This window comes from Mesocricetus auratus, unplaced genomic scaffold (genome assembly GCF_017639785.1).
Source record: "Mesocricetus auratus isolate SY011 unplaced genomic scaffold, BCM_Maur_2.0 Super-Scaffold_100676, whole genome shotgun sequence".
Lineage (NCBI taxonomy): Eukaryota > Metazoa > Chordata > Mammalia > Rodentia > Cricetidae > Mesocricetus > Mesocricetus auratus.
Window position 1 is genome coordinate 119332288 of NW_024429266.1, and position 23809 is coordinate 119356096.

General features: G+C 39.6%; 1 protein-coding gene across 3 annotated transcripts in view; it reads left to right on the plus strand.

The window, feature by feature from the left end:
* Window positions 1-23809, plus strand: part of Itprid1 (ITPR interacting domain containing 1) — a 144201-nt gene that overhangs the window by 59404 nt on the left and 60988 nt on the right. For all 3 annotated transcript variants that reach the window (XM_040739149.1, XM_040739151.1, XM_040739152.1), the window contains 4 exons: window positions 746-832; window positions 3030-3232; window positions 8864-9441; window positions 12791-12848. In XM_040739149.1, the coding sequence (XP_040595083.1) occupies window positions 746-832; window positions 3030-3232; window positions 8864-9441; window positions 12791-12848 (926 nt within the window). The remainder of the gene's footprint in view (window positions 1-745; window positions 833-3029; window positions 3233-8863; window positions 9442-12790; window positions 12849-23809) is intronic.

Here is a 23809-nt window from a genome sequence, read left to right on the forward strand (position 1 = left end):
TCAGTATGGACAGGACTAAAACAAATTTAGCAACTCAAGTTTAGTAACCTCGTCTCTTTGGGAACATTGACATCTGCAGAGTGTTGTTTGATAAATTTTAATTGTATGCCAACTGTCTAATATGATCCATGATATACCTGAGCTACATAAAAACAGAACCGTATTATAATACAGTTCAATTTTCTTCAGAAATGCTTTAAAATGTTTTATAATACAGGAGTACCAGATATGGTGATTCTCCTTGTTTTGCATAGTAAGGGACTTCATTACTATTGCATAGGGTTGGTCACAGGAGCTCTAGGGACACAGGTTTAGACTGCTAGCCATGAGCTCTGAAACCCTTCTTCATTGTGAGAAATTACACGGAGTACCTCCAGTGGTTGTGTGCTACATGTCTTTCATCACACAATATTAACTTCTTCCCTCAAGTTGGAACCTAGTAAAACTGTGTTTCCGAAAGGTCCCCCAATGATTTACCATCTGTCAAGAGTGAGACATTCTGTCACCTTTATAATAAGCACTTTCAGGCACCTAACACTTAAATTCTCACACCTTCTATAACAATGCTTGGAAAGGAAGAGTACCCCTCTGTTGCACACACTGCCTCCTTCCAAGGCGTGGCCACTGTGGGCTTATTAGAAACAAGAGGAAACACAAATGCTTGCTCTGGAATGCAAATCCTCTCAAGGACCTTTGAGGAGAATCTAAGTTAATGTGACCCATCTTTGTTCCCCTTACATTCTAGATCTCTGCACCAGTTTTCAGAGACACCTACCTTGTCCAGAGGGACTAGTTTCAACTCTTGCTATTCCTCCACAGGTGTACCACAAAGGTATGTGTATTCCTGGCACTTTCATCCAGATACATGATTCTGCTCAACAATTGGATTCATGGAATTATAAATCTGTACTTGAGAGATATTGGTTCAGTTAATGAAGGAGAGGGTGAACATATCAAAAGAGGCAGTGAAATTGGAAAGGAGGTTAAGTATGTGTCACTAGGAAATATCCAGCAAATGGTTAGACGATACACTTGCTGGAATTTCATTGATTGACAAAACAAGATGTATATAGAATGCAGTTTTGCCTGTTAGAATTATCATTGGGTCATATTTTAAGGTAAAGCTGCAAGCTGCATAAAGGTATGGAGACCACATTATTATTGACTAGCCAGGCAGTTAAATTTTACAACTGTGTATACACACAGAGAAAAAGATCTGGAAAGACCTATAGACTTAGTGGGAAGGGGTTACATGCAATATTTTGCCTTATAAAAGGTGAATTCATTCTATTTATTTCTTGTGCAGTTACATGTGTTACAAACTAATAATATTTTGTCATGATTTTATAATATGTTGAATGACAAGTCAGTCAATAATCATATTTGTGGTCATGACATTGTACCCTTTGGAATTCAGTCTTCGTTAACTTTGTGTCATAGCCTCAGAACTTACAACACCACAGATGTTCTATAAAGATTAGTAAAAATGGACTGAATAAAGATTTATACAGTCACATCAATAGGCAATAAATTAAAATTTCATGTGGAATTTAGAACTTTCTCCAAACTCATTTCTTTTTTGAGCCTTCTTTATACCATTTTGCTCATGGCATACAATCAACTGATTGTCACTGCAACTTTCAAGATCATTTTAATGATTAAGGTATCCCAACCAAGGCATTTAGATCCCTCAATGAGGGGCCTAATCTGCTTTACTTCCCTGATTGGCTCAGAAGTGAATCAACAAATCTGCAAGTGACATCAGAAATTGTGAACATGATACTGGTGTGATCAGGGAAGAGGGCTTGCCCACGGGACTGATGAGACTGAAGCTCTGGAGAGAGCATTATCTAAAGTGTCTCAAATAAGCTCATGAGAGTAGCATCAGAAGTAAAGCGATCAGAAACCTTAATGACGAGGCAAGAAAGCCTGCTACAGCCTTATGAGATATTCCAGTACCCATGGAGTCCATGACATTTGAAAGTTCAGACATCAGAAATTTTTGAGTGAGAGTGAGTCGGTATACATCAAACTCCTAGATAATTCATTCTTAGTTTCTGTGCCAACACAGACAAGAACATTTTGACAAAAGGATTTCTCGTTTCTCAGTCAAATCAAGACAGAAATACAAACAAACAAGCAAACACCAGAACATATTCTAATTCTACCTAGGGACTTGAAAGTGTTATTTGGAAACATTGATCCTATAGTGTACATTCAGTAATATCTTTGACAGCTAAGGATGCCCCAAACTGATGATGGGGAATGGCCTTCTTCATGCTGTGAATATGTTTCTCTTCTTGGTTGATGAATAAACTCTGAATGACCATTAGTCAGGCAGGAAGTATAGGCAGGGCTACCAGACTGGGAGAGTTCTGGGAAGGGGAAAGGCAGAAAAGCAGTCTCCAGAGGGAGACGTCACAGAGCTGCTAAAGGAGTAACATGTCGAGCATTACGGGTAAGCCACAACCTCGTGGCAATACATGGCTTAGTAAAAAGTGGTTAATAATTAAGAGAGAGCTAGCCAATAAGAAGCCCAAGCCATTGGCCAGTTTATAATATAAACCTCAGTGTGTTTATTTGGGACTAAGCGGCTGTGGGACCAGGAAGGACAGAAACTCCGTCTACAGACTGATGCTTTAAAAAATACTCTTCTTTGAGTTTCCATTCTGATTTTAATTGTTGCTTTCTATTTCCTCTTTTGTATTGTTTCGAGGTAATTGTCAGTGCACTACCTATGACTTCCACTCCACAGTCTTCCTGCCCTGTCCAATTTAATACTTGCCCACTGGGAAAGGGAAGCCAGATGGAAAGACTCATGGTTTTGTTTGTAAAACCCCGACAAGTGTCCCTAGGTGGAGTGGCTGACTGTCTTTTAAGTGAGCTGGGTGAGTTCTTGTGAACTTGCCATCTGTTTGTCTGTTCAAGATCCTCTTCCAGTCAAATTTGGGAAGACTGGGTGAGTAGAAAAAATGGCTTCTTGTTATAAGGTCTCTCATAGATAAAGATATTCTTATGTTTTATCTCAGCATTCCTGAATGGCTGCAATTTTGGGAAAAAGATCCAGTGGAGATTCTCTTGGATCTAGGGTTTGGTGCTGATGAGCCAGATATCTGCACACAAATCCCAGACAGATTCCTTGGTTGCAGCTCGGCAGCCAGAGGAATTAACATCCGTGTCTTTCTTGAAGCACAGAAGCAGAGGATGGACTTGGAGAACCCTGATTTGTATGGTAAGTAGGAGCCTGTGGGCGCCGTATCTCAGTGCCTGGCACTGAGTACCGGGAAGGGCCACAGTATTTGACAGGATAGGCTACACCAAGTGGCTTAAAACAGAAAATACTGACCTCTTGATCTCTCTTTATGTCTACCATGGTTTGGTATGTATATTTGAAAGGAAAACTGATTTGCTCCAGTGTCACTGAAGGATTTGCCCTGCCCCTACTACAATCTGGAGCATCACTAGTTGTAATAACAGAGTATAGATGGGAATGGGAATGTATACTCAACACAGGTCTTCTCAGACATCTTTGGTCAAAACAAGTCATAAACTCCAAGGCAGTGGAATGTGAAATCTTGTGTAAGTCCAAAGGTGAAAAAAATCTCACTGGTACTCCAATATCTCCTCTAGCTACACCCCAGGGGACAGATCAGCCTGCTCATCATGAAGCCTTAAGTGAAACCTTCTCCACCAGAGGCTGCTTAGACTACTACTGCCTATGCCTTTAGATGCAGATGGTAGCTACTCACTTGGGCTGAAGTGTGAGTTAACTATACTTAGTCCTTACAGACAGTTTGTACTTGCCATGTTTCCCCAGCCCAAGGTCAGTGGAATAACAGCAGATCCTCCTGAAGAACTGGCACATGAGCAAATACCTTAGGAGAAAGAAACCTTGTAGCTTAAACACTTTATTTACCACCAGGTTGATGGACAGTCATCAGTCTCCTAGTGGTAAGCTAGATAACATGTTCTAACTCACTTAAATCTGGAACCCCTCTTGGATTAACATGGGATACTTCCATGAAACATATGACAGAGTTTGAGAAAATTTTTATGGGAAAAATAGCAAAATTCTGCTTCTGAAGTAAGTCAACAAAGAGGAAAAATTTTTTCAATAATCAGGAAGAGACTTCTCCTGGATATCTCAGTTTAGTTCCTCCTCCTCCTCCTCCTCCTCCTCTTCCTCCTCCTCCTCCTCCTCCTCCTTCTTCTTCTTCTTCTTCTTCTTCTTCTTCTTCTTCTTCTTCTTCTTCTCTCTCTCTCTCTCACACACACACACACACACTCACACACACATACTCTGAAATGGTTCACAAATCTCAGCAGTGAGTTTTTTTTAAAGTATGTAATCCTGAAGTTGTTTTGGTACATTCTTTTTACTTCTAAAAGGAGTTACTACGGTTATCCTCCTTCCAGAAGTGGCAGTTCTTTGACCAAATTTCTATTTCTAGAAAATATCCTGACTTAATGATATTTATGTAGTGTTTTAGTTCATCTATAAGGCAAACATTTCACAAATGAAATTGAAACATTGGTTATAGAGGAGACAAGGCTGGGCCTTTGGTCCTGGTGTGGCTGCCTCGCTTTTATTTCTCCTGCATAACACAAGTGCACTTTTTCTTCAGTGCTAAGCTAAGGAAGTCAAGTGTAAACTAAGCAAGAGGTAAGTTAGCTGGCTGCTCAAGACAGAATTGAAAAGAATGCCTCATTCAAAGTTGATGCAGAAGATTCAGACCCAGGGTAAGAATCAGTTATTTAACCTGACCACAGGCTGACACAAAACACTCACACATGCTCCAGACAGTTGTTCTCTGACTAGACTGAACCAGTTAAATTGGTAGGTTTTGTCTTAGTCTAGGTACAAAAACTTGCTATGAGATGGACAGAAGGCAATCATAAAAGCAGTTGTGTCCCTAAGCTCATCAAATAGATGATAGTTCATACAAGCTTAACAAAGGGGGCCAATGCAATCAGAATTATCTGGAAACATCCCAAACCCTAGAATCCCTCTAAAGGTCTTAAAAGAATTTCACTGCCCTCTGTGAAAAATCCACCAGGTCTTTAGAAGCAGTAGGATGATTGGCTGATAGTGTCTCCTTTAAGATTAAAAAAACAAACAAATGGATGAGCACAGAGTATGTTCAGGGAATGCTCAATGGACTGCCATTTCTACAGTATAATGGCAAAACTTTTATACACTTTGTTCCAAGAGATTTGAAGAGAGGCTGAAGTAACCGATGATGGACTAAATAGCATGGTAGAGGAAATTTCAAAGTAGAGCAATATGATGCTGTACTATGGTTGTTGTTACTTGCTTCTAGCATAATTTATTATAAAAACGGAGCAAAATGTTAATAGAAAGCATTTGAAAAGTTAATTTGATCAGAAAAACACATGGCCTGGTGATCATGACTGCTGAGACAAGCCAAGGCTGTTAGAAGAAACCAAGTACTTTGCATCAAAATAGTAGAAAATACATATTAAAGGCACCTTAAACCTGGCCCAGAGATGAGGGTAAAGCACTTTCTAGGAAAGTGTGTTGCCTGGAGGTTGGATCCCCAAAACTCATGGAAAAAGTCTGGGTGAGAGCTGGAGAGACACCTTACAGGTTAAAGTGGTTGCCATGTAAATGTCAAGTAGGCATGACAGAATGTCTATAATTCCAGCCTCAGAAAGCAGAAATATGATGCCTTGCAGCAAGCTGGGTAGATACACACATCCAAATAGTGACTTCCAGGTTCAGCAAAGAACCCTACACCAATGTATTGGAGAGAAAGTGATCAAGAAAGGTATTTTATATCAACAATAAGCTACCACATACACATAAACCTGTGTGCATATGCACCTGAATGCACACATGAGAACATGCATATGAAAAAGCATGTTCATACACATACAAAAGATATAAATGAATTTGTTGAGGAATCATTAATCACAGGCTTATTAGAAATATTTGAATTTATTTTAAAGACTAGGAGAAGAGTTTTGGGGAACATGCTCACACAAAATTACTTAGGAAAGTAATCTGGGCACTCATAGGTGTCTTGAGTTCAAGCAGATCTAGCTGCTGCTTGAGATATCAGTAGACCTTGTCTTTATCAATATGATGCTGTTTGTTTGTTTTGAGACAGGGTCTCACTATATAGTTCTGGCTGTCCTGGAACTCACTGTGTAGACCAAGCTGACCTCAAATGCAGAGATCTGCCTGCCTCTGCCTCATAAGTGTTGCAGTTAAAGGTGTATGCCACCTCACCCAGTTCATGATGCTGGTCTGTAAGCACGCAGTATGTAAAAATCCAAGTAAAGCCTGGGGTGTCAGGTGGTTTGAAGTTACACTCTCTAGATGTAGTTCCTGAGATGACAGTATTTGTATGTAGCTATGAGAGGGAAGCCAAAGACAGAAAAGTGAACCCCGGAAGTTAGAAATCCCAGCAATATGGAACATCTGCCATGGAAATGAGCAGAGCCAGATCAAGAGAGGAACCACATGGTCTAGAAAAAATGAAGCCAAAGCAGTCACACATTACCAGTTCACTGGGGTTCACAGAATGTCAGTCTGTGCCCTGGATGGTGGACATGGAGCCACAGGTTTAATGTCTGTCTTGTTGGGCTTCAGACTTGTTTTGTCCCCATTCGTTTCTTCTATAATTCCATCTCTCCCCTTAGAAATAGGAATATTTATTCTAGTTCACCATGTTTCAGAGGTATATAATCAAATTTTGATTTTACACAGTCTCACTATTCAGAGGAGACTTTGAACTGGCAGTTTTGAGCTGCCCACACAGTTAAGAGTATAAAAACTCCTGGAGATGAACAGACACATTTTTACACGAGTCATTCATGAGTCTTTTGACAGTCAGAAGTGGAATGCTATAATCTAATGGGAGGTATTTTGGGTGTCAAGTTAACAAGGGATGGACTTGTGGTGGTTAACTTTGATTGTTAATTTAACTACATTGAGAAACAAGAACTCAGCAAAGCATACTTCTGGGTATGTCTGTATGCTTCCAGCGAGGAATAACTATGAAAGTGGTGGGGAGACTATGCTGAATGTGAGTAGCATCATCCCACAGTCTTGGTGCTTAAATAGAATACAGAGAGTAAAATAACTTCCAGATATTCATGTTTATACTCATCAGTGAATCTTACTCCCAGCCTTCAGTAGAGAAACCTTGCTTTCTAGAGAGTGGTAATGAATACAGAAAAAATCTTGGCTGCACAGGGTGCTGAGAATAAATGCTCAGCTCTGAATAAAATACTCATAACATTTTCTATGAAGCTCATGGAACATTACCCAAGAGAGTATGGAAATACTGTAAGAGAGGGAAAATAGGGAGAGAGCCTGCAAAATGCCATCTCTTGAACAATGCAGGGTCATTGTAGCCTTGAACTTGTAACTGCTTAAGATGCCTGCCCTGGCTGGGTCTGCATAAGAATGAACCCATGAGCATTCAGGTGTGGATGGAAGAGAGGTTCAAAGGACCTACGCTTTGCTACTGATCTATTCAGGAAGAGGGAATGCCTTCAGTTGCATAGCCCCTGGCGACTCCTCAAGGCTCCCTTCCAATGCTCACATACATGCCCTAGTTAATCTAAGCAAACCAAGAGTTACGAGTCTTGGGGAAGGGGCTGGTAGAGATGGGCCAAGGGATAGTTGATAAGAATGAGAAAAAGGTAAAAGTGGGAGTAACCAGAGTCCAGAGGGAGAAAGTAACCAGAATGCATTAAATATACTATTAAGTGGAATAGTGAAAGAGCTAAATCAATTTTAAAATATGGAAAAAAATCACACTAACTCAGGCATGCATGGTCTCTCTCCTCCCTTTATCGGCTATCACGAGGTAAACTGTCATACTCTGCCACATCTTCCTCACTGTGATCAACTGGATCCTCTGAAAACACGAATGAAAATCAATCACCTTTCTTCCTTGTTCTTCAAGTTTGTCTCTCAAGTATTTGGTCATCATGGAAGAAAATATGACTAATGGAGTGTCTTTGCCCAGCTATATGAGCTTTTAGCATTGTTGAGCCCTTTAATTTTTAAGTTTTCATCAGGGTTTTGATAAAGCTGTACTACAAAACAAAACTCCTTGCTTTTCCATCACCATGGTTTTATTATATCAATATACCAAAATTTTAAAATTCACTGTGTTTTACAAACTGACATCATATACCTAAATTGTCTGTTACTTCTTGAGGTCCCTCTATAGTGATAATTTGGCCAATACTTTCATATATTGCTGGATTATTAAAATATTGTAGCTATATTATGAAGAAAGACTAACAAATTTAGAATATGATTAGGTATGAAAGCAAATGGGATTCCTCATTAAACATTGTTTGCTTCCTGAATGATTGAAAACAATATAATCCTTTTTAATAACTTTAAAAAAAGTTTAAACATAATTCTTTATTGATTCTTTGGAAATTTCGCATAATGCACCCCAATCTCCTTTACTTCCCAACTCCTCCATATTTGCCCTTCACCTCTGCATTATGCCCCCCAAAATTAATTAAAAACAAAGCAAAGAACCCACCTAGTTCCTCCATCTTTTCAACACCTCTTCATTCATCCTAGTGGCATCTGAAGCTGCAGTGTGTCATGGAAGATACTCCTTTTGTGCAATCAGCCCCACCAGCAAAATAATCATTGCAATGAGCCATTGGTCTGGTTCTAGGCCTCTGGTTTCTGGTACACCATCATCACTGGGTCCTCACCAAAACTCCTCTCAGATATCCCGTTGGTGCTCCGAGTCATAGAGAGCCTGAGATTATTGTTTAGCAGGACCAGTCTCTACTGCTTTATAGTAATATCATAGAAAAAGAAACCTCACTAAAACTTTTGTGTTCCTATGTTCTTCAGGCCGGTTCCGACAGTTGGAAATCCTGGATCATGTGACCAATGCCTTCTCATCCTTGTTGAATGATATTAACACCCCCCAGAGCCAAAATGAAAAGCAAGATGGAAGACAGGATGTGCAAAGTCCCACATCACATGGAGCTAAAGAGCATCACAGAGGAATGAGTCGATTTAAAAGGAGAACTTCAAGACAGAACAGCAGTAGGGATGGTAACCCAGCACTGTCAGAAGCATTCAAGACAGAGGATGAAATCTCTATTCTGCCAACCAAACAGTGGGAGAATAGACTGGAAAGACAAGTGGCTTCCATTAGCCATTATGGAAGAAGACAAGTACCTCCTTCAGTAGAGCATAGTTCTGTCCAAGCCTGCAATGACTTATCCCCTTGTCTTCCTTCACAAACTCTTCAGGACAAGCAGCGGCCTTGCTCTTCCATACTGGCAAAACAGTATCCCCATACCAGTGTGTCTGAGGGGCCAGGTAGGAGGAAAACATGGAAGGAGAAATGGATTCACATGGACAAACTCAAGAGCTTGTCTCACGTTGTGAGTAAAGGAGCAGACTCCTTTGAAATGGAAGAGGTAAGTACTGGTACCAAACTCTCAGCCTCCCGTTGGAAAAGGCCTATGCCGGCATATCTTCTTACCTTCCTGCCACCACTGATGCACTTGATATCCAAATCTTTTGCTATTTTATCTTACAGTTCCAAATATGGTTTAGTCTGAGACACTTGAAGTTACTGTCATTGCTTCATGAAGAACTAAACTGGCATGAGACCAGCCTTCTCAGATTGTCTTACTTTCCTTTTGCTGTGCTAAGACACCATGACCAAGGCAACTTATAGGAAAACCGGTTTATTTAGAAGCTTATGACTTCAGAGGGCAAACCCATAATCATAGGAAGGAGCAAGCATGCCAGTAGGCAGGTGGTACATGAGCTTACCTGATCCACAAGCCCTATGCAGAGAGAGCTAATTGGGAATGGCTTAAACTTTTGAAACCTCAAAGCTTGTCCACAGTGACCCACCTCCTCTAACAAAGCTGTAACTCCTAATCCTTCCCAAGCAGTTCCAATAAGGGGAGACTAAGAATTCAAACAAATGTGTTTTGGGGTCATTCTCGGCCAAACACCACACCTACCTACCTTTTTTCCCTTATTCACAACTGAATCTAAGAGTCATTTTTTTACTTTGCTTTCCCTTCCATTTTTTATTAAGTATCTGAGTGTGATTTACCTAATTTCTATCCACAATTCACCTTCTTTGAGAGGTCAGTTCAATTACTCCCATTCAGTGGTAGTTGTCCCAACAATTTTCACTCTGTGTTCTCAGAGCCCCAGTATAAGAAACCTCAAGAAAGGGGTGTGTGTGTCATAACAGAATCTGCTTTGAAAGCAGTGATAACAGAGATAGGCACACAAAGCAATGCCAGAGAGAAACAGAGGCAGGTCCACAGATGGGTCCTTATATACTTCTGCAAACGTATTTTGTGATAACCAAGAAGCAACAAAACATATTATTAAGTAGCTAAGTGGCTGAGAAGACTAAGGAACTTATTGATAGTAAAGCTTAACTATGCCTTTAAAGAAAACTGGGTTTTAGTCAGGGGAGGATACCTATAGTAACCATCTGCCACCTAAAATGTAAATGTTTCATTACATAGAGACCAATGAACCTAGTATCTACATAAGTACATATTTATGTGTGCATACATACATATACCTTATAGAAATCCTTACAAGAAACCTTTACAAGATTAAAACAATACTTTCGTACAATGTCATTGTTTTGTCAAGTGATAACACTTTACCAGACATCTGTTTTCTTCTACTTTTGCAATTTTATGCATTATTTCAAATTCAATTTAATATTATAAGGTGAATGTGTACTTATAAGGGTTACTTGAACAGTAAAGTAATGCTCTCATTAAATATTTCCTGAGCTAAATATCACTGAAGTACTCTACATTAGTCCAAGATGGTGTCCGTAGAAAACTATAATACTGAGCAGGTGAGGTGGCTCCCCAGATAAAGGTACTTGCCACTGAGCCTGGAGACCTGAGGTTGACCCCCAGAATTCACAGAGTGGAAGGAGAGAACTAACCTTTGCAGTTTGTCCTCCACAAATGGACACATGGACACACAGATACATACATGCGCTCAAAGAGAAACATGCTGAATAAATGTGAAAAAAGAAAACTAGAATGTTTTGTAGACCTTCATATCCAGCTTCAGCATTTTCTTGTATATGTGAAGTGCTTCATATGCATATAAAGCAGAAATGACCCTAAAACAATATGAAAGAAACCCACCCCTGAAATCAGAAAAAAGTTTTTGGAAAATATTATATTAGCACTGGGAAAATGCTTATTTCCCCCAGTGCCATAAGAAAGAGTAAATGCAGCCTACGGAACTTCATATTAAACAGGAGCCAATGCTGGGCTTAACTTCTATTTTTGAATGGCAAATCTAAAAATTTAATTATAAGAAATAAAAATATGTGTGAAATTGACAGATTTTTGAGGCATTTAAATGATAGCAATATACATAAGTATATGGCCAGCAGAATTTTAACTATAGTTGGCCAAAGTTTCCTTTGAAGTCAATCTATAACACTTCCCTTCAGGCTGGCTGAATGTTGCTTTTGGCTATATTTGGCTTGAATCTCAAAACAATAATTCCAACAAAAATTACACACAGATTTCTAATGCAAAGAGCAACACATTCTGTGTTTACTTCTACTAAGCAGGGTTGAGTCAGCTCCTTTCTTTTTAAGCTACCAAGATTATTAAGTGAATTTAATACTTGTGAAACTCATTATGCTTCTTTATGATCATGATCAATAATCTGTACCTTTCCTTCTTTCATGACTGGACACATTACAGAAAGCACATGTGAGGCAAACGACATTATTATATGTTGTCATCTTTGCTGGGTGCCAACTGCTTCTTTATTCTTTATTGTTACCGATTTCTTAAAACTCATGACTTGTATGTGGTAGGAAACTCAGGGATATACCTGATATTTATTTTAAATTGTTGCACCCACCATTTTCTTCCTTTTTTTGTTTTCTAGTTAAAAACATCGTGTTTTACATTGTACTAAGTGAACTTTCTTTGTGATAGTGGTATGTGAAGAGAGCTTCTTCGTTTCATTTGGGAATGTTATGATGCTCATTGGTTGAGCTATCAAAACCAACAGGAGGACTGCTGTTAGTCTAATCAACTCTGAGTATAAGATGCCACTCATCCAAACTCTTGACAAACTCTTGAATGAAAACTTTTGACTTCACAACTATATCCAGAAAAAGTTTGCAAAACATAAACCTTACAAACACTCCAAAATGTCGACAGTAACTGTTTTCACCTTTCAAAGAGTTTTCTGGGTGATACATTTCTACAGTGAGCTGTATTACTTTTTAAAGTTAATAGTTACTGCTCAGTTTTACCAATAGCTTTGTCATCATTTGTAGAATATTATCCATTAATTTCCAAAATATTTCAAAACAAACTCTGCTCTCTTAAGTTAGAAATAAATTTGGGTATTTTGTGTGTGTGTGTCTAAGTGCTATCTATGCAGCAGCTGGGTTATCTGAATTACTGAGCATAAGCTTATAAGGCCATAATTAGCTAGCTTTCTCAATTATCTTTAATATCCTTCCATGGCAAAAGAAAGTTCTAATGCACAACTTGCAGAAAGGAGCCTTGATTCTCCCACTCAGGAGTGCTCTGCCATCCCCTGAATCTAATTCTTGAGTCTTTCTTGCAGACATCTCCCACCACCTCCTCCCAGGAGCTTATTACCTACTTGAGTTCATCCACTCATGCTTTCCCTCTATGAGCTTATCGGCGGATAATCATTGTTTATTGATTAAACGAAGTGAATCTTTTATGGAAATATTTCTAGTGAAATTGATGCATTTTGATGTCTTAGGTCCAAAGCTTTGAAGAAGACACTGGCAACCCTCTTAACCTGATTTCAGGAATTGTAGGTAAGAATTCAATAATGGATATGGATGATTTTATTAATGATCGTTAAGAGAAAATAAAACAGCTCATACTTAGTTCAGTTAAAATGCATGGAGATTCATTATCTCCATGAGATTCCTATACGTTTCTGTATTGTCTGAGCTGCAGTGTAAATGCACATGTAAATTTTAAAATACCTTTCAGGAAAATACTCCCCATCCCTGTGACTATTATGTGTGGCTTGTCGAACAGTATCTGTGAGATGTATGTAGTAGAAGAGGTTTAGTATCCGAGATTGGCTGGGCGGTGGTGGCGCATGCCTTTAATCCCAGCACTCGGGAGGCAGAGGCAGGCAGATCTCTGTGAGTTCAAGGCCAGGCTGGACCGACAGCCTCCAAAACAATACAGAGAAACCCTGTCTCGTAAAAACCAAAAAAAAAAATAGTATCCGAGATTGAGTGGGTGCTTTCCTCCTCTTACTGTCTGATCCTGGGTGTTGTCCTAGTCATGCCATTTTGCAGGCCTCAGTTTTTCCATAGGTAATAAAGAAATAAGTGCAAATAATTTTTAAATTTCCTACCAACATTTACACTCTAAATTTTGTATGACCCCGTGTCAGACCCCCAGGGGACAGAAATTGCCAGGAAGCAGTCTTCCTGGCATCTTCCTGGGATAATGCTCCACATTCTGGACTACAGAGAAAGCCCTGCTTTGTTCCTCCTTCCTGTCCCCTTAGTCACAGCTCTCACAGCTGCCATGATCCTTCAGTGGAGCTGGAAGCAGGCAGAGATTAGTCAAGCAAAATAGAGCAGATGAAGCCAGTGTGTTTCCTGGAAGAAAATATGCAAATTTTAAATTTAATTTAGTGTGGTGTCAAACGCATCTTTTCCATTACAAAGTGTATGTATGGGTCTCATTTTGCTAAATGCTGTTTAGAAATTATGCATTAGTAATTATAGGGTCCTGCTGATTACATAAATTGTTATCCTGCTCTTCAAGTAATTACCACATAACCTGCATTGAGGTTTATAAGACAAAAATAAGCATCTGTTTTCCATCTAATTGAATGCTTCTCAATGAAGCTGGAGGTCCCCTTGTCAATAGGAAATGCCTTCCTTGACATTCAATTAGAAGGTCTACTTATATCACATAAGCCATCCCAATTATTCCAGAAAGACTATGTGGGAAGTCGGGAAAAATGAGAGACTAAAGGGAGAAAAGTGGTAGTTTGCTTAATAAGAGAAATCTGGACAGGTTGGATTTTCTTTTATCTCTCTATTTTCTTTCCAAAATTAGTGTTGTTGCCAACCTGTGGTAGCACATGTTTGTAATCCCAGTGCACAGGAGGCTGAGGTAGAAGGATGGTAAGTTTGAGACCAGCCTAGGATATCCTATCTCAAAACAACTGAAGAAAAATAGGACTGAGATCAGAGTCAAATTGGTTGAGTTAATGAAGCAAAAATTATCATATATTACTTTGAAATATATGTACAAAAATTCATGCAATTTTTAAATTCAAAACTCCAAATATGAGTTCATCTTAATTAGTGCATGAATCCTTCCCCTGGCCAGGAGACCGTGGTTGGGCAGTTTCAGGACACTTCCTGTTGATTCTTCATCCATTGGGTGCTTCCTGGGTCTTGGAACTTCTGCTTTTGGAGCACTTCTTCTGAGAACCCCGCAAAGCATGGGGATGCTTCATTTGGGCACTTCCATGTGAATGAGCCATCCTGGATGCCTAGTCTGGTCAACTTTCGAGCTGACTCTATCCCAGAATCAGGTGACAACCATACAGCCATGAAAACCAATTGATTAAAGTCACACATTACATACAAATATTTGAGAGCACATGATAATCTCATAAATCATTAAGGCTCAGGTGCCACTACTCTTGCACAAAATTCTGAATATTAGCAAAACAGAGCTACTTTGTACATGATTTTGAGCAAAGTGACTTCTTGTAGGTGATGGATACCAAAGCTATAAATACAGTATCCTTGCTTAACATCTCTAAAGTTAACTCTGGAATGACAAGGTAATATAAGGAAGAAAATACACAGGCATGCTATTTAAAATGGGGAATGTGCATCTTCTATATTCCAGAAGCCATGGGGTTTGTGTAGGTTCTATATGAGAGAAAGATTGTCAGAGAAGTTCTGTGGACAATTCTAATGGAAGAACCCATCAAGGGATTAAAGAAAATGGCTTACTAAAACAGCACAACACATCAATGGCTTAGATTTAATATGAGTCTCGTATAAGTATTAGGCTGATTAGGACACACATTTCCTGACACTTTAGAAAATAAACATGGAAAAATTACCATGATATTTGGCTTTTTAAAATATGGTTATTTAGAAGAAATATCTGCCACTAAAAGATAGACTGCAAAGAAACAGTCAAAAATCACTGGAGGTGATTTGTGTGAAATGTGTGAGGGAATTCCATGCCTTGGGAAAACAGTCCTCCAGGGGTGAAATTCTATTCAGATCTAGGATACAAGTCGATTCTGTTTCTGATTATAGGTCACGTCACCCCCCCAAATAACTGTAATTTCCAAAGTATTTCTGAAGGTTCTACACAAAGACACTGAAAACAGAATGTCAGCAGGCAAATAGTTGGTGGTTACAATGCTTGAGAGAAAAGATTGGTGCCTGGGACAGGTTCTTCAATGAAAGCAGAAGCCTTCTGCCTGAGGTGGCTTCATATGGCACCCTTCCAAAGCTTAACCAGAAAGTTGTGTTGCAAGTCAGCAAGAAAGGAAGGAAGGAAGGGAGGGAGGGAAGGAGGGAGGGAGGGAGGGAGAGAGGGAGGGAGGGAGGGAGGGAGGGAGGGAGGGAGGGAGGGAGAGAGGGAGGGAGGGAGGGAGGGAGGGAGGGAGGAAATCAAATGACAATGTCTCAAAGTCTGCTGTAAAGACAGAAGGATTCTGAAAATGAAGGAGGCATGAATCCCAGAAGGGAGATGGCCAGACTAGGAAATGCCCAAATTCTAGGTAAGAAATCTACCCACAGCAATGTTCAGTATTTGAACTATATATGCATGAGAAAAACTAAGAAATAGTAAAGTCTGAAAAAAGTAGAAAAAAGACTTCCACCTGAGATTATAGGCAGATTTTCCATAAAGTTTCTTTTGTCCTGAGACAGTAACTAACTCTCAATGTCTAGGTACAATAAATATATATTAAACATACAAAGAAATAAAAATGTATAGCCAAAACTCATAAAAAATAAGTAATAGAGAAAAGCCTTGAGAAACTCTGGATATTGGAGCCAACAAATACAACCATGTTAAATTTTAGAAGAAGAAAATATACTCACAATAAGAAAAAGTGATAGCAAATCTCAAAAGCAAAATAGAAATTATGATACATAAAAATTTTAAAAAGTGATATCATTTTTTTAATTCACACTTCAATGGATGATCTTAACAGCAAGATGAGCAGGTAGTACATGCCCATAATCCCATCATTCTAGGCCAGTCTATTTGAGGCCAGTCTATTCTACATAGTCAAACCCTGTTACCCCAAATTTTTTAAACACTGGATTGGAAATGATAAAAAGACTTGGTGATCTTTAACATGAAAGTGTTACATATTACAGATGCATCCACCCATCAATAGAAATTGTTCAATAATATTAAAAGGGGAAACAAATTCAAAAGCCATATGAAAAATTATCAGATACAGAAACTCATAGAACAATGTTGAAGACCAAATTTATATGTGAATGCAGAGGGAGAAGGAATTGGTCAGGGAGACCTGTGCAAGAAAAATATTTTGAAAGAATAACTTCCCCTATAAATTAAAAAAGCCAAGCAAATACCAACAGAACAAATGAAAGAATACTACACCTCCAGTGACATGGTCAAAGTCACAAAGACCAAATGGAAGACAACATGTTCAAACAGATACAGAGAAAGAGTAGGAAAGCAAAGATTTGAAAGACAAGAGACTTCTCATCAAAAATTATGGAGACCAGTGATAATACACATAAGTCAGAATCTCCTTGCAGCAAGGCACCATGGAAGATGATAATAAAGACAGCTTCAAACCACACTAACTAAAGTGCCTCACCAGAGGCATACTTTCTGTCAGTAATGTCCAAGGAAGTACTTCAAACTCCACTGCTGATGATGCATACATACATGCATACATACATACATACATACATACATACATACATACATACATACATATCAAAGAGCATATGAAATCCAGTAAGTGGACTCCTGTGGATACATGACATGGCAAAAGAGAAAATTTAAATAAATTGTGAAAAATCAAGGGCATAAAACCACAAAGATAGAAGTACGGGAAAATAATAATAAAAAATGGAATATATTTTTTAAAAAGACACAATACAAGCACTTAATCACAGAGTGAATGCCTTGGAGAATTATTGAAATTATCCAAATGACAAATTATGTAATAGAGAAAACACCAGTTAGATGGATCTAGGAAATACTAAGAGGACTTTACATCAGTTAAAGTTAAACTCTTCCTACTTCTGTTTTGATCAAGGTTGTGAAAAATTATGTCAAATACAAATCCATTAAATAAGGATAAATAGATGGACAGATACAGGATAGATGGATAGATAGATAGATAGATAGATAGATAGATAGATAGATAGATGAGAAGACAGGTGATAGACGTAATAGACAGATGGTATATACAGCTTTTCTAAAGAAGTTGTAGGAACCAGTTTGCCAACTCCTGAGCCTTTTGACTCACCATGGTTATGAACAAGGAAAAATTTACAGAAAGAATAAGAGAAAGCAAGAGCAGTAGGTGAAGAGATGTTACTGGTGAGCACTGGGACCCTGGGTGCTGCCTGTCTGCCCTTGAAATGACTCTCTCCAATGTAGGAATACAAACAAGTGCAGAAAAATTGTGACTACAGGTAGAGAAATCTATTGAGCAGGAGATGGGTTGATCACTAAATATGACCATATTTTCCCAGATTACATCTATCTGTGCAATTGAGGTATGTCTTATATTTGGTGACTGGCCTTAGTTTGACAGAGGTGTTTCATTTATTTCTACGGTATTTCAAATTGATGTTCTCTAGTATTTGGTAACAACTGGCATAGATAAAATGTAATGTCATCTACTAAGCTATTATCACTGCAGTGTGTGGTGTTTCCACAGCCAGCTAAACACCGGCTCTTGGTTTTATGCATTGAGAACTGACTAATAGACAACCAGGAATGATAACAAATTGGAATAACAACTGAAATGAACATTTTGATTTGGAAAGTTGAAAAACAAAGTGGAAGAAAGACTTGATTTCAAAGCAAAAGGAAACAAACAAACAAACAAAAACCAGATGGTATACTCAAATTGGGTAAATGAGGAGCAGTTTCCACAAAACTATGTGCTAATTTGATAGAAGCCAATAATAATTGATGCAAATTCTAGATGTAGAAGCATCATGCTGCCATTGCCACTGTCAAGATGGTTAGCCAGAAAGTTGTACGGAGCCGTGAGTGAATATTTCACTCAAAGCTGTACCTGTCTGAGGCAGCTAAGTTGCAGATCACCCAGCAGGACAAGGAGACAAGTGCCCGAAGCATCTGCTGTCTCCCAGCCTTCTCATCTCCAAAGGTCAAACCCAAGTGGATGTCACAGACTACCTGCCTTTAGCAGGACCTGATATTTTTGTATATATCATACTTAGGGAAAATAAATAAATAAATGTTGCAATAAAATGCTTACCAAGCCCAAGCCTATTGGCAAAATTAGAATATGTAATAATGAAATAAATTGTATTCCGTTAAAGTATTTGGCCAGACAAAGGTAATCCATAAATTTCCAAACTGAAAAACACAAAGAAGTCAAACATCTTACTAGCAACACTAAACACTAGCAAATTGAAAAAAACCCACAGCATACTATTATTTAGAGCTGAAATATGTGTGACAATGATTTTACACCCAGACATAGTTTTTCAATATGAAAGGGCCACCTGACATCATTTCCCAAACTAGGATGCCCCAGCAAGCATCAAGCCCCTCTTCCTCAAAGACAAATTTCTCAAAGAACTGCAGACATGCTTGGAAAGGTATACCCAGGGTAATTTAAATGATGGAACATAAAATGGATTGTGAGGCCATTACTGAGAATGAGATCATTGGGCTTGCATGTCATGATGCCATATTTAAGAGGCTAAGATATCATTATGAAGTCTGTTCCTACAGATGGCTATCTCAATTGCATTAAAATGCACTCCTATGTAAAACTTATATCTAGGTATGGTATTGCTGCCTTGAATCTTAGCACCCAGGAAGCAGAGGCAGGCAGATCTCTGTGAGTGGTTAGTGTGAGGTCACCCTGGTCTGTACTGAGTTCTAGACCAACCAGGGTTATATAGAAAAAACCTGTCTCAAGAAAAAGGCATCTATCATTTCTTCAACATACATAAAAATTTGGTGTTTAGAAAAACTACAGTTAACAGTCTGCTGCCTGTCTTTCTTCCTTTTGTACTGTGTAATAGACATATTTAATTTTCAGCAAATACTTATCCCTTATCTCTCCCATAAAAATATATGACTGATTGGTAAATAGATGGGTAAGTAAATAGACAAATCTATAGATATGTAAAGATAGATAGAAGACAGACAGACAGAAAGACAGACAGATAGTTACAGTGCTGTTAGTGGTGACCTTTGGTGGCTGAATGAAACCTGGATTTTCTTTCTTTTTCTTGTCTTTGTCTTCTAATTACTCCAAAAAACCCCAACAATTATTCAACAAAAATGAACTATCATTGCTGTGTAAAATTAAGTATATTTGTGTAATTGGTAAGAATAAATTATTAAGTGGTTGTTAGTAGTGCTTTTGCTTCAATTTAGAAAGGATACATTTGAGCATGTTTCTTTCATATCTTGTCGCTGGGCTGGGCTGCTCCTCAGTTACCACTCAACACTAGTGTTGGGTTGTTCTCCCTGTCTCTGTTCCTGCCTCTCTCCAGTCTGTCTTCTGGTACTCTTTCAGAGACACTGAGGCACTAATTAAATCCAGCATTCTCATTTCTCACACACTCAGCTCACTGGGCTCCTGGTTCTTCCCTCTGTGTAACTGGGGCTGCCATTGATCTCACCTGGAGCGCTTTAAACTATTTTCTTTTGTTTCTCTTTCTCCTGCTAAATGGTTCCACTTGAGGGAGGAATCCAGCGTCCGACTCAGTGAACACTGCCTCCTACACTAGCTATGTCACATCTGGGCTCCTCGTATCTTAGGTAGAAGTGTGTGTCCTAATGCTATATTTGCTGGTTTGTGGGGCTGACTATCCATGGCCTCATGCCCACTAGTCAAGGGCTCTACCACTGACATACATCCCCAGCACAGAAGATCCCATTGTAATTCACTAGCAATGATTTAATTTTGTGGCAATGTGTTTCATGCAAGAGATAATGGATAGTCTCAAAATACTAGTATTTAGTTAGTTCCTAACAGGAACTTCAATATAATCACCACTCAGTTCATGGATGTTCAAGTTCCTTATGTTCAAATGAGAGGAAGCCAACTCCATTCTCACAGAACTTGTGAATAGCAACAGAAAACAGATAATTACTGAATTTTACAGAAAAAAAGAAATACGTGACAAGCAAGGAGCTGAGGGTCAGTTTGAGAACACTAGCAAGCATCCTTTGGGCTTGTTTTGCACAATCACAGACTGTGTGCCACTTTCCAGGTATTAAGCACACATTCTCTGAGGTACATTCAGTCAGCACCTCCCCCAAGGCAGAGGAGGAAAGTAGGGTGGGCGTGGCACCACAGGCCACGGGAAATTCGGTTGCCTTGTAGATGGACTTTCGAAGAAAATTAGTGTTGTTGCCAACCTGTGGTAGCACATGTCTGTAATCCCAGTGCACAGGAGGCTGAGGCAGAAGGATGGTAAGTTTGAGACCAGCCTAGGATATCCTATCTCAAAACAACTGAAGAAAAATAGGACCGAGATCAGAGTCAAATTGATTGAGTTAATGAAGCAAAAATTATCATATATTACTTTGAAATATATGTACAAAAATTCATGTCCCTGGTGGTACACTCAGCACCCACCTTAAATCCTTGGGCATGCAAAAATAAACTGAGATTCCCAAGCCGCAGAAGACAGATTTCTTCCATCGCATCCTGCACATGAGCCCTTTTGCCCATGGCAGCTTTAAACACAGACCAGCAATTACGACCTCCCTGGTCATGTGCATTGCCGAGTTGTCGACAGACTTCCCTGCCCCTGGGAAGAGGAACAGGGCACCCCTCTCTTTTCGTGTTCTGTTGATTTGAGAGAGGCCATGTTTTGGGGGAAAGAGGGTCCGTGCAACAGCACATCTTCCCAAAACGAAGGGAACTGATCTCCAGAAACTGCCTGTTCAAAAGACAGATCAGGACCAGTCGACTAGTGGAGAGCAAGTCTCAGGGGTCCAGTCTTCCGCTCAGTTGTCTGGACTCCAATTGCTTAATTTTGTGCACACCCCATGGAAGCCAATTCCCGTGTCTCGCCGTGTCGTCTTCATAGCTCTCCAGAATGTGGTTTCTGTCCGTTTATATGTGACAAGCTTTATGATGAGAGGCGCAGCCTGCATTTTGGTGTTGGTGATTTCCTTTTCTTTCTTTCTTTTTCTTTTTTTTTCTGTTCCTTATCAGTAGGCAAAGACTTAATTTTAAAGATGTACTCAAGCCCAAATAGCCCTGAACAACTTTTACAGAAAGCTGGGTATTTTCTAGCCTTGTTTTAAAAAATATTGCAATTTTATTAGGCAATTTTATCATTGTTATAAATAAGTAATTGTACTGGGGAGAAGGGATAATCCTTATTTAATTAAATTCATCTATACTCCCAGGTTGGCAGCAAGAAGACATATGTGAGACTAATACCCACAGCCTGCCTCTTTGCATGTGCAATTAAAAATTCACTCTACAGTAGCCCTGGCAGTTTAGTGTTGCTTTTGGCATTTACAAATTCTTTTATTTTGTGACTTTTTTTTTTACCATACACATATGCTGGAGCAGATGTTGCTTATTTGTTGTTTATTCAAATCTGTAGGCTCTGGCAGCTAACTCCATTGTTCTGTAATGAAGCTTTATTCTCTGTCCTGTATTAGGACCCAGCGCCTGCTCGAGAGACTGTGAGAGGCTGCCTTCCTTCCCAGTAGGATGCCACAGTTATTGCCCTTGTAGTTGGCTGTTTATAGTTGGAAGCTTGCACAGGGGGGGAGCAGTAACAACAAAGGGCTGGGTGGTCACGGTCGGACCCAGTGCAAGGGAACAGACAGGAAGGTCATCTAGCTGTCCTTTGCTCCATTTCTGCCCCATGGTCTCTGCCTGGCATCCATGCTCATCTGCTGGGGGATTTGGGATCTCAGACTTGGAAGCCTGTCTCTCTCCTCTCTCTCTCTCCCTCTGTCTCTCCCTCTAATTTATTTTGTTCATAAGCAGGATGTGTACTGCCTCTTCCCACCCAACCCCCATCCACATCCTCTCATTTGCAATACATCCAGATCCGCTAACAACCACGCTTAACCACACAAGCACTGCCCAGCCCAAACCTGTTTCTGTTGTCAATCACACCTTCAACACTTCTTTCTTTATCCAGATTCTGGTTCTGGCTGCCTATGTCTTGGGGGCAGCCACACTTCATAAAGTAGAGAATGTCAGGTCCTTGTTGACCATAATAAAGACCTGCTGATCCCTAGAGCTTGGATGCCAATTTGGAGACATTCGCCTTCTGGAAAACCCCTGTCTTGGCCAGGAGGCAATCAATCAGAGATGTAACCACCTCCATCTGGCACGTTATGACATGGAACCTCACTATTAACACATTTGTGATTCATCTTGTCCCAATGAGTGGTGCCAGGGATCAAAATCCTCCCTCCCCATGGCAGCTGGGAGCATTCTAGCTTCCCAGCATGTGGAGTTAACACATCGGCTCCTGTGACATCGCAAGTAACAATTCTTTTAATTATCACACCTTCTTCCCCCTCCCCACCCACTCCACAGACATTTTGGCACGATGGGGATAGTTTGCAGCCGGCAGTCAGTATTCTTAATTGACTGAGTATGTTCAGATAGAATGAGTATTATCCTCCATGGAGTGAAGGGGCAGTTGTCTAATGCTAAGATCTGTAGGTTTAATACTCAACTCCTGTTCGTGAGGCTTTTATCTCCCTAATGATGATGATTGGCTCTAAGACATCTATATAATGAATGTGAGCCTCCTTAGGACGGAGTTCAAGATCCTTCTCACTCTGATCTCAGCCTATCCTGTAGCCCTCTTTCTCTCCACCTGCCCTCTCTGTGTTTTAGAGGTTACTAAGTATCCCCTACCCCATGTCCTACTGTCCTGTCTCTGAGACTGTACAGTTCCCTTTTCATGGAATCCACTTCTGATCTACTTTTCCAAAGGTCAAAGCCATGTGTCTCTCAAGATCTCAGCTCAGCTATCATCTCTTCCACCATCTCTGCCACGAGCTGCTTCCCAGAGGCACTCCTTCTTCAGGGATTTCCACAATGTGTTCCTTCATGAAAAGCCTGAGTTCATTTTGCTTCTTAAAACCAGCAGTGCACAAAGCACTCCCCAGCACCAAAGACTAATCAGTACAACTTCTATCTATAGAGCCTTCTATTCATTTATTCTTTTGAGAGAACTAGGAAACTGAACCTAGGACTCCATGTATGCTTGCCACATGCTCTATTGCTGAACTATAACCACAACTACATTTTTACCTCATCCCCAGAATTATCATAGAGTAAATTAAGTATATTCTGTTTTACAGAGGAGGGCATCAAAGCCCAGAAGAACTGAATCAGGGTCACCTGGTGAGCAAATGAGCTATGATTTCATTAATTCATCATATGATAGTTGCATTCTTGTCAGAACTTATATGTTTTCCTAGCCACCTCTCCCAAAAAAAACCTAGTGTTTCTCTCAGGCTGTTCAAATATTACCTTAAAATAAAAATGTAGATTGAACTGAACTTA